This window comes from Lissotriton helveticus, chromosome 7, assembly GCF_964261635.1.
Source record: "Lissotriton helveticus chromosome 7, aLisHel1.1, whole genome shotgun sequence".
NCBI lineage: Eukaryota > Metazoa > Chordata > Amphibia > Caudata > Salamandridae > Lissotriton > Lissotriton helveticus.
Genome location: NC_136068.1, coordinates 859,651,346 through 859,663,571, shown reverse-complemented (window position 1 = coordinate 859,663,571; position 12,226 = coordinate 859,651,346). Strand labels below are relative to the sequence as shown.

The 12,226-nt window shown below is 46.6% G+C and overlaps 1 protein-coding gene across 2 annotated transcripts in view; it reads left to right on the top strand.

Moving 5' to 3' along the window:
- DOCK2 (dedicator of cytokinesis 2) overlaps nucleotides 1-12,226 on the top strand; it is a 2,042,522-nt gene that overhangs the window by 300,971 nt on the left and 1,729,325 nt on the right. For both annotated transcript variants that reach the window (XM_078653374.1, XM_078653373.1), the window contains exon 5: nucleotides 6,007-6,103. In XM_078653374.1, the coding sequence (XP_078509500.1) occupies nucleotides 6,007-6,103 (97 nt within the window). The remainder of the gene's footprint in view (nucleotides 1-6,006; nucleotides 6,104-12,226) is intronic.

Genomic DNA, 12,226 nt, shown 5'->3' with positions numbered 1-12,226 from the left:
GACGGAAATTAGAAAGGCATTCTGGATTCAGGGATGGTTTTTTCAGCAGCGGGGTGATTAATGCTTGCTTCCAGGGGTTTGGAACCACTCCACTGCGGAGAGATTGGTTACAGATCCTCCGCAGAATGTGGAATAGCTCGTGCCCATAGGCCTTCCAGATTTTTGGGTGCAGTGGGTCAAGAGGGGACCCAGAGGTGATGCTCAGTGCCAGTCTTTCAAAGTCTGCTTCGGGAATCTGGGGGAGGGCCAGAAGACTTTCCCTGGCCAAGCCGACTGGACTGGGAGTGTAATTTGTAGGGCTGGTTACATGAGAGGTAGGCGGGTATTGGGGTAGAGAGGTTCCCAGGTTGTTGATGATTGTCCTAATTTTATCCAGAAAGAACTCTGCGAGGTTATCACAGAGCGTCTGGGATGGTGGAATAGTTTTTTTCGTACAGTCCGGATGTAAGAGGTTCTCTAAAATTTGAAATATGTTTTTTGAGCTGTTAGCTGCATTGACGATAGTAGAGCAGTAATAGTCCGATTTACTCACTCTAATGGCCGCTTTGTATTCGATAAGTTTGTTTTTCCAAAGGGTTTTGTTAGTGTCACAGTAGCCGTGTCTCCACTTCCTCTCGGCCTGCTTACAGGCTGACTTGAGGGTTTTAAGAGAATCAGTAAACCAGGGAGCGGATCTTCGCCCCTTACAAATACCGTGTTTCAAAGGAACGATGGAGTCCGTGATAGATGTAATCCTGCTGCTGAAGGTTCTATAGTTGTTATCCACCGAGGTAAAGGGGGAGACACTGTCATCTATATTAAAGACTGGGGTGGCAGAGCCGGGCTTACCAAGAACTTTCCAGTTCCGGTATGTGAATTCAGCTGGACGACCGTTTTTGGGCTTATAAGCGGTGGTACTAGTGATATATATTTTAATGAGAGCGTGGTCAGTCCAACTCATAGGCAAAATGTTGCCCACTTGTGTTAGGCCTGCACTTGAGAAGATAAGGTCTAGTCGATTACCAGCAGAGTGGGTTGGTTGCCGGATTAGTTGGTGAAGCCCCACACTGTCACAAGAGACCAAAAGGTTATTTAGTGCAGTGTCAAGGTTGCCATTAGGCCAAAGATTAAAATCTCCCACAATAATTAGTTTGTTATGGGAGGTTGCCATATTGGTAAACGCTGTAAGTAGTGCTTGTTGTTGCGGAAGGGAGAAGGCTCCGGGGGGCCGGTAGCAAATTATGACCGTAAAAATGTCTCCCAAGTGGCAGTTTATGGCCAGACCAAGGAGCTCGACCCCAGGCACTGGGTCTATGTTTATAATGTCGACCGTCCAGGAGGCGCAGAATATAATACCAACTCCGCCCCCACGGCCTTTAGGTCTAGGGAGGTGCAAGATGTTGAAGTTGAGTGGACAGGCGGATGCGAGATCAAAGTTACAATCGGCCTGCGTCCAAGTCTCGGTTAGAAACAGGACATCAAGGTGGTGTGATTCTATAAGGAGACTGATCTCCGTCGCGTGTTTAGGTAATGATCGGACGTTCAGTAGGCCTCCCGTGATCAGGCCCCTATGGGAGAAGTCGGTTAGGGGAAACGCAGTGTCCTCAAAAGAGAGCGTACCTACCGGTGCAGAACCTTGTAGTTCAAGCAGTGTGTCTCGGGAATAGCGTGGGGACGGCGAGTCGAATTGACCAGAGGTCGAGGCGCTGGGCGCGGTCTCGTCGCGGACGAGCGCAGACGAGCTTGCCTTTAGCGCGCCTTCGGCGCGCAACCGGCGCGCCCGCTGCGCTCGTCCGCTGCGCTTCCGATATTGACACATGGCTTATAGTGGCGACTGATGACGTTGGAGGGGGCGTTGCCAGCAAATCTGGGCGTGGCTACACTCTCCCTCGGCGTCCCAGTGGCGCCCAGAAAGCAGCGTTGTGGGGGACAGGCAGTGTCAGCTAGTTATCAGCTGCACTGCGAAATCAGGGTGAGTACAAGTTAGAGCAAGTGCAAATTTTCCGTTTTAAAATACAGGCAATACACAAATTATTAAAATAAGGCTCAGACAAAACTCCCGGCTTTCCGCCTCAGGAGTAGCACGTTAGTAAAGCGTCGCTCGTTTTCAGCGCGCTTTATGTGATGCGGAAGCGGGGGGCGTGGCCAGCAAATGTGGGCGTGGCTACACTCTCCCTCGGCGTCCCAGTGGCGCCCAGAAAGCAGCGTTGTGGGGGACAGGCAGTGTCAGCTAGTTATCAGCTGCACTGCGAAATCAGGGTGAGTACAAGTTAGAGCAAGTGCAAATTTTCCGTTTTAAAATACAGGCAATACACAAATTATTAAAATAAGGCTCAGACAAAACTCCCGGCTTTCCGCCTCAGGAGTAGCTGCTCTCCCTCCTCAACATAACCATCTCCACCCTTTTCTCCTTAAGGAATGCCTAATAGTCTGCCTGATCTCACACACATTGTAGTCCCACCTACCAGGCTGTAACACCAGGAAAGGTGCACACTTGAATGATTCATGTTTTTATATTTTTACTTATTATTATTTTACTTGTATTAAGGAAAGAAGGAAGAGGTGTGGTGCAGCGGCCAGGACGGCTGTCTCTGAAACACGGGGCCTCACGGTTCAATCCCCGGCACTGGCAGCAGGTTAGCCCAGCACCATGTGACTTTGGGCAGTAGCTCGCTAAATCTTCCCAATGGCCTCCAGCGCCGGGATACCTCTCCGGAGGAAGCTGTGCACTTTACAAATGCTGGTATTCCATTTCTATTATGTATACTGCAAAACCTAGGGCCGGATTTCTAGTTTGGCAGAGAGGGCACTCTGTCACAAACGTGACTGAGTAGCATGTCCTTTAAATCTTTCGTTTGCCTGCCTCTTTTGGTAATGGAGCACCTCAAGCTTACTGTAAATGGAGACCCCGTTGGCTCTGTCAATGGAATACTTCCTTCAACAGCCCAATGGAGTAAGGGTCATTGCAGGAAGAATATTACACTGCCCACCCTATTTAGAGTGGACAGTGAAAAGGGGTTGTTAGTTCTTCTTTCTGAAACAAACTCCCACTTTGGGAGTTTGTTTCAGAAAAACGTAAACTTTTGAACGGTTTGGTAAACGACAATCAAAATCGATGATGGCTGTCCACCAAACCTTTTGTACATTGAAAGGGACCACTGTGATGACAGTTCCCTTCAATGCACCGAGATGACCGCTTGGCTGGCGTTCATCTCTAAATTTTATGGTGGCAAAGGAAATTACTTCTGCCAGCCTTTCAGAGAGAGTACTGTCTGTCAAATGGTGAGTCAGAACCCATGTTGCTTCTAGGAACTGGATCATGAAATTAGCGAAAAAAATGAGAAAGGTTACATTTAATTGGTTGTGTATCAACAACAGGGACCCCTACCTCAAATTCACCAGCACCGCTAGTCCCTCAGCTCTAGCCTTCCTAGACCTTAACATTTCAGCCAAACAAGGGTCCCTTATCACTACGACGTACTATAAACCTACCGCAAGGAACTCCATACTGCGGTTTGAAAGCTTCCACAGGAGACCTTTAAGGGAAAACCTCCCATATGGCCAATTTTTGCGTATCCGCAGAAACTGCAGCCATGTGTCAGACTACAAAACACAATCCAATAACCTCACACAAAAACCTTTGGCGCATGGATACCCTAAAGCCATTATCTCCAAAACTAACAAAAGAGCCCGCAATCATAACAGAGATGCACTGCTGGAAACTATCATCAAGGAGCCCCAAGAACAGCCCATGACCTGTGTAACCGCCTACAACACGGCCTCCAATCAAGTTCCAAAAATCATCCGCAAACATGGGAAGATCGTTAATTCTGGACCTAGGGAATGGTACACACCATGCTTTGCATACAAGAGGTCCAACAACCTGAAGCACCAACTGGTGTCCACACGCCCAAAACCCCAGACTAGAACTGAACCCAACACCATCCTGAATACCTGGGGATTACCTAAAATCACAGGCCACTACGCCTGCAATCACTGCAGTGTGTGCCACCTCACCAGACGCACCAAAACCTTGGATCTGGAATCAGGCAAGACCTGGACCCACGTCACCATTCTAATTGTAACTCCAGTAATGTAGTTTACCTCCTGACATTCCCATGTGGATTACGATACATCTGCATGACTACACGTAAAGTGCGCACCAGAGTAGTGGAACATAGAAGCACCATCAGGTGCAAGAAAAACATCAGCAAATTGACTGACCACTTTCTACGCCACAACCATACTCCCAATGACCTAACCTGGACTGTGATCGAACAGTTCAGCGCCACAGGGCATAACGATGAGCGATTTCTGCTCAATAAAGAACAACAATGGATTTACCGCCTTTCCCTCCACAAAGATGGTCTATTTGATTCCATACAGTGGAACTCCCTCAGGCTATAAAACCTTTAGACACAGACCCTTCAATGTTCCTATTAACATTACTCTGTAGATGTCCTTTCCCTCCAGTCCTCGCATGGTCTTTAGGCATAACTGTACTCACTACGTGTACATGATACACCCCTCGCCTGTTGCACATTGCCCCTTCTTCGCCCCATCCAGGCGCTTACATAGTGCGGTGATTCTGACAGGTGCCGCACTTGCTCACCACTTAGCATGCGCACTACTAGAAGCGTGTGGGCATCCAGACTGCACACACGCACAAGAACCTCTCAGCGCATGCGCCACAATCGCTCTCCACTGAGCATGCTCCCACCAACGACCGCGTGTCTTCGACACGCACATGCGCACTCTGACCATAATGCGGCGCTGGCAGTCTGTCTACCATTGCTCCCACTTCCAGGTGCAGGCAATTACTAAATAGCATAAAACACCGCCGCCTCCCTCACTCAGGTTCCGGAGGTTGATGACGGCACAACCGGTATCCCGCAGGCCTTGACCTAGAATCCCGTGAGTATGATGACCAACCCACGCATCTCCAGGGTAAGCGCTTCTTTCCTTACAGGTTGCCTAACTACCAGTGGTCCCTCATTTCTCTTTCTAGGGTCAATTCCCTTGCCGAATCACTCCAGGGAGCACTCGCAACAAATCGTTAACGTGAGATTAAAGTCCTTACGCTCCCTGTCACATTGTGTGTGATGCTCGCTCTCTAGCCTCACCACGCCTACGTTATTTCGCGATAATTCTCACTAACAGCACCACCAGTACTGTTACACCTACGCCGTTTTTAGTCGCCCCACGCAACACTTAAAAATTGGTGATTTCTTGATCTTTGTGACCTCAAAATCATATGTTAAATGACTCCTTCTTCTGTATGTCTTGTTTTGTCCTACATGTTATATGTACAGGAATGCTTGAGGAGGGAATCCCCCTCTTACACTTATAGCACCTTAGTGAGTGCGACACATAGTTTGACAACACTCACATATTGTTTTTTAACCCACACTTGCACTATTTATGGTCCTGAGGAAAGCCAGCATAATCAAAGGCACTGGCTGAAACATGTCGACCCAAACTGGATGTAGGAGGTCTTAATCTTGCCACCACGACATCCACCTGCCTTGTTTTTAACCGTTGACGGAGGCCCAGGATATTAAAATGTAATTCACCCTCGGGTACTGGGACCACCGTTTAGCCATTTTAACTGCACTGCACAATTCACTACACTGCACTCTTAGAAAAATACCTGCTCCGCTGTAATCAGGCGTCGAAGCACACCCAGGACGCATTAGGTGTCACTGGATGGGCCCGATGATGAAGCATGCCACTAACTAGGTTGGTGGGTGAGGGCTTCATAAAAAACCTAATAGGTGCCTGCTGACAATACAGTTCAGAGTCCTATAATATGGTCACACCCAAACTAGTCATGTTGATACACATACATTTAATTGGTGCCAGACTGTTCAGTTTTGGTAAAATTGACCTTATTCAACACTTATTATCCTCTGTTGTTTCTACTGTTATGTCCTTCTTGGAGTTCTGCCTAATTGACATTTCTCCAGAAAAAGAATGGAGGTTAACAGTTTTATTCATGTAATCTTTATTTATGAATTATTTTTTCAGAAAAACAGAGAATCTCATAACTACTGAAATCCCTCTAGTGCAGGAAGTTACCTCTACCCTACGGGAATGGGGAAGCATCTGGAAACAGCTCTTCATGGTAAGCAATACAAATTTTCATAACTTAAAAGTAGAATGGAATTCATAGCAATATACATTGAATTATATCAGGCAAATGTCCTTCCTCCCTACTGTTTATCTTGCTTAAGCATTCACGAATGATGTAATTCCATGGCTCAGATCCTTAATGCATGAAGCAACTAGCTAAATCACAATACTCGACTGAACAAAGCAAAACAATTTGTGGTGTATGGGCATCCAAAGCAAGTGCAACATTAGAATGGGAAAGCCATAGTTCACCACTCTGATAACACATTGGAGGACAATAAATTATTCTTAAGCCTGATATTGTAACAGCATAAAAAGACCTTTGGCAGCTGACTCTGACCTTCAAAGAATAGTTCTTACTGCTTTCTAATTCCACACCCATCCCTTTCTCCCTTCGACCAAGGGACGTACCAGTGGGTAGGTGAAAGTGAGCGAGGTAACTGGGTGTTGCCCCACTCAGAGAAGCTTACTCCTATTTTTTCTTGTAATTTGTTTGTCTTTATACAACAACACTGTACCTTCTTTGTTTTACCACGGAACAGAATTGTTTTGATTTATTTCAATTTTTTGAAATTTCGGCGACCCTTGTCATCATTTGCTTCTTTTGTTGCAATTTTTGCAAAGATATTCCTTACGACGTGTTTCCATTCTGGGTGTAGAAACTTCTTCTGGCCAGGATTTACATTATGAAGGCTAGATGAAGTACAACTAGTTAGATTTTAACTTTTCATACGGCCCTTTTACATGCTCATGCATATAATTCAATAATACTGCTAGTCCTATTTTTAACATGTCACGTACAATTGCCCCTGCAACTCTCATCGAGATCAGAACATTTTGATAGAAGATTTCAATTTTGATTAAAGTTTGTCTGCACATAACCACAATTTTTCTGAAAGGTTTAGCGTGGGCTATAAAAAAACATTTATTTTTACAAAGGTTTTTACATGGGCGAAGATGGATATTGTCAGTTGTACAGAAGCTTTCTGATAAGGACATCGTTTTCCTCACTTTTTTGTCGTTATTCGGTCTCTATTGCCTCAATGATTCCTGTCTGATCAGAGCCACCTCTGAGAGGTCACTTGGCCAATGAGAAGTAGGTCTTTGGCTTCTCATCAGGCCCTACAACACACCAGCACAGTCGGCATGAGTAAAGAGCATGCTGAAGATAAGTCCATCTGTGCCATTTCATGACAGGTCCGTACACACTACCCAGTTATGCTGATGGGCACAGCTACACCAGCAGCCATGAACTTACCTTCTGCAACAACTTCTTTGTCTGTTGCCACAAACCTTAAGCTCCTGATTCCTACTCAAATGGTCTTAAGAGAAGAGAATGTATGCTAAATTACAGTCTGGGGTGGTGCCTTCATTGGGGCATTGAGGCGTTGCCCCACTTATATTTTTGCCCCCTGCAGCCCCTGAATTAAATGAAAACTAAATATTTTTTTCCCCAGCTACGGGGCAGCATGTAATTTTTCTTCTATCAGCCAGGTAGATCCGCATCAGGAGGGGAGGGAGTGGGTCTTCAATGTGATTGTTATATCACGTGATGCAAACTTGCAAAGCAGGTTCACCTGGTCATCAACAGTCACGCCTGAAAGAAGTGTGCATGTCAGGTTGGCTGCCTGCCTTTCTCTGACCAACCTAACATGCATACTACAGGCGTCCTATTCTTACTGCCTGTGTATTAGTGGGCAAGGAAGGGGCAGAATCACAACTGCAGCTGCCTGGGCTCAGAATGAGTGCTCTGTTCACCTGCCCGATCCAATCTTGGCGCTGCTCTCAGTAACGGAGCAGCTTCTGGATTGGCCAGAACACGCCATCAGGCCTCTGGCTGAGTGGCCCTGCACATTGGGCAGCGAGAGGGTGGGGTGGTTCTGGTCCATGTACAAATAGCCAATCACTGCCTGACTTTATTATGAAGCTTGCAGTGATTGGCCATTCTGTCCCTTGGCTCTCTACTTATTGTAAAACATGCACTTGCAATGAAATAGGTTTCGCATTCATGCAAGTTTGAGCTATTGGCATTGTAAATGACAATGCCTTTTATTTATGTTCTGGGTTTTAAAACATAAATAAAAGACATTGGGCCGGATGTAGGTAACTTCCATTTACTGATTCCTTAATAGTGATTATTACCGAATCGCTCGATTATTACCGAATTGCTGTTAAGGAATCTGTAAATGCAATGTAGGTAGGAATCGCTAAAATATTAGCGATTCCTTAACATTTCTTAATAACGAATCGGTAATACCGATTTGTTATTAAGGAATACCTAGCCATTCATATGGAGGCCCATAGGAATGACTGGGAAGACATTCACTATTAGCGATTTGGTATTACCGAATCGTTAATAGCGGGAGGTATTTCAAGGGTGCCAGGGTGTCCAAAGGACACCTTGTTGCACCCCTGATATGTGCATGTGTGCACATGTGGCGCACATACATGCCCTAAGAGCATGGAGGTGTGCCACATGGCACATAAAAAAAGCAAAAAAGTGCTTTTTGTAAGGAAATCGCTATTTACCACCAACTTGGAGTTGGTGGTAAATAGTGATTCCTTAAGGCTGAGGTGCACTGCTTTTAGTGCTACCTATATTGCATTTACGGAATCGGTATTACTGATTCCTTAAATGCAAGAGCAATAAGGAATCGGTATTAAAGAATTGGTATTTACCGATTCCTTATTTACCGATTCCTCTCCTACATCACACATGGCTAAATACCGGTCTGTAACGCTGAAATTTAACGAATTTCGGCGTTACCGACCGGTATTTAGCCACCTACATCTAGCCCATTCTCATTTACAATACTAATAGCTTAAACTCTCGCAAATGAGAGGCCTATTGCATTGCAATAAAGGGCCTTCTCGGCCACCAGTTAGACTGTAAATATCAGAGGAAGAGACTGGCCTGCGACGTCTTCAATGTAGTGATAAATAGTGAAGAAGTTGTGTATGTGTTGAAAATTACACAGACTCAAAGTGTGAAGTGATAGTTACATATGATCTGAGCTATAAACACTATGAAAGCGCTCCAACACCGTTCGCTCTGTGATTACACTTTCACGGCTCAGGAGGAAGAGCCCTCTCCTGCCCTCTCTGTGATTTGACTGTGCAGTGTGGCATTGCATAATGTTATTGCTATCTTTGGCCTAATAAAAAACACTCCAGCTGTAGGAGGGCCTTGGCTTCACCTCCTGGTGCAGGGCAGGCTGTGCTTTATAGCAGGCATGGAAGAAGGGAGGGATGGTCTTCACTGCAGCTCCGGCCTCGCACAGTGCCCCTGCTATTACTAGTGAGCGAGAGACGCTAAGGTGGTGGTATTGGTGGTGGATGTATTGGTGGTGTTGGTGGTGGTATTGATATTGGTGGTGGTATTGGTGGTATTGGCACTGGCAGTGGTATTGTGGTGGCATTGGATTGGTGGTGGTATTGGTGCTGGTGGTAGTATTGGTGGTGGTGGCAGTGGTGTATTGGCAGTGGTGGTGGGGTGGTATTGGTGGTGTTATTGGTGGTATTGGATTGGTCGTATTGGATTGGTGGTGGTGGTATTGGTGATGGTGGTATTGGTGATGGTGGTATTGGTAATGGTAGTGTTGGTGGTGGTGGTATTGATATTGTAGGTGATATTTGTGGTGGTATTGGTGGTGCTGGTGGTGGTATTGGTGGTGGTGGTATTGGTGATATTGCTATTGGTAATGGTAGTGGTGGTATTGGTATTGTCGGTGGTATTGCTATTGCTGGTATTGGTGGTGGTATTGGTGTTGGTAGTGTTGGTGGTGCTGGTATTGGTGGTGGTGGTATTGGTGGTGGTATTTTTGGTGGTGGTACTGGCATTGGTGGTGGTGGTATTGGTGGTATGGGTGGTGGTGGTATTTATGGTGGTATTGGTGGTGGTATTGGTGGTGGTATTATTGGTGATGGTGGTGGTATTGGTGGTGGTGGTAGAGGTGGTGGAGGTGGTGGTGGTGGTGGAGGTGGTGGTGGTGGTGGTGGTAGAGGTGCTGGTAGAGTTGTGATATTGGTGGTGGAGGTGGTGGTGTTGGTGGTGCTGGTATTGGTGATATTGGGGAGGCGTAGATATTGTTGGTGGTATTGTTGGTGGTGGGGGTGGTATCATTAGTGGTATTGGTGGTGGTGGTATTGGTATTAGTATTGGTGGTGGTATTGGTGTTGGTAGTAGTGGTGGTATTGGTGGTGGTGGTAGTGATGGTGGTATTGGTGGTGGAATTGATGTTGTTGGTGGTATTGGTGATGGTAGTGGTGGTATTAGTGGTGGTGGTATTGAGGGTGGTAGTGTGTGCTGGTATTGGTGATGGTGCCGTTATTGGTGGTAGTATTAGTGGTGATGGTGGTATTGGTGGTGTTATTGGTGGTGGTGGTATTGGTGGTCTTATTGGTAATGGTGGTATTGGTGCTGGTGGTATTGATACTGGCAGTAGTTTTGTGATGATATTGGGATGGTGGTGGTATTGGTGCTGGTGGTAGTATTGGTGCTGGTGGTAGTGGTGTATTGGTGGTGGTGATATTGGTGGAGGTATTGGTGGTGTTGGCTGTAGTATTGTTGGTAGTGGTATTGTGGTGGTGGTATTGGTGGTATTGGATTGGTGGTGGTGGAATTGGTGGTGGTATTGGTGGTGGTATTGGTGATGGTAGTATTGGTAATGGTGATGTAGGTGGTGGTGGTGGTATTGGTGGTGGTGATATTGGTGTTGGTGATGTTGGGGGTGCTGGTAGTGTTATTGGTGATGGTGGTATTGGTGATGGTGGTATTCGTAATGGTGGTGTTGGTGGTGTGCTATTGGTGGTCGTGGTATTGGCATTGGCGGTAGTATTGGTGGTGGTATTGGTGATGGTGGAGGTGGTGGTGATATTGGTGGTGACGGTGGCTTTGGTGGGGGTATTGGTGATGGTGGTGGTGGTATTGGAGTGGTTTTATTGGTTGTGATGGTATTGATGGCGGAAGTATTGGTGGTGGTAGTAGTGGTGGTGTTGGTATTGATGGTGGTGCTGTTATTACTGGTATTGGCGGTAGCATTGGAAATGGTGGTGGTATTGGTGAGATTGACGGTGGTGGGAGTGGTATTAGTGGTGGTATTGGTGGTGGTATTGGTGGTGGTATTGATGGTGATTGTTATTAGTTGTGGTGGTATTTGTGGTGGTGCTGTTATTGGTAGTATTGGTGATGGTGGCATTGGTGGTGGTATTTTTGGTGGTTGTATTCTTGGTGGTGGTATTGGTACTGGCAGTGGTATTGTGGTGGTATTGGATTGGTGGTGGTGGGATTGCTGGTGGTGTTAGTGGTGGTGTTGGTATTGCTGGTGGTATTGGAGGTGTCATTGGTGCTGGTGGTAGTATTGGTGGTGGTAGTTGTGCATTGGTGGTATTGGTGGTGGTGTTAGTGGGGTTTTGGTGGTGGAATTGGTGAAGGTGGTATTGTGTGGTGGTATTGGATTGGTGATGGTGGTATTGGTGGTGGTGATGATATTGGTGGTGGCTTTGGTGGTGGAATTGGTGGTGGCTTTGGTGGTGGAATTGGTGGTGTTGGTGGTGTTGGTATTGCTGTAGGTGGTGGTGGTATTGCTGGTGGAAATGGTGTTGGTGGTAGTGGTGGTGGTATTGGTGGTGGTGGTATAGGTGGTGGTGGTATTGGTAATGTTGGTATTGGTGATGGTGGTATTGGTACTGGCAGTGGTCTTGTGGTATTGGATTGGTGGTGGTGGCATTGGTGGTGGTGGTATTGGTGCTGGTGGTAGTATTGCTGGTGATGGTAGTATTGGTGGTGATGGTAGTAGTGTATTGGTGGTGGTATTGGTGGTGGGGATGGTATTGGTGGCATTATTGGTGGTTCTGGCAGTGGAATTGGTGGCGGTGGAGGTGTTGGTGATGGTGTTGTTGGTGATGGTATTGGTGGTGGTTTTACTTGTGGTGGTGGTATTGGTGGCACAGGTGGTATTGGATTGTTGGTTGTGATATTGGTGGGGTGGTGGTATTGGTGGTGGTGGTATTGGTGGAAATGGTATTGGTGGTGGTAGTGGTGGTGGTGGTGTTGGTATTGCTTTAGGTGGTGGTGGTATTGGTGGTGGAATTGGTGGCGGTAGTGGTGGTGGAG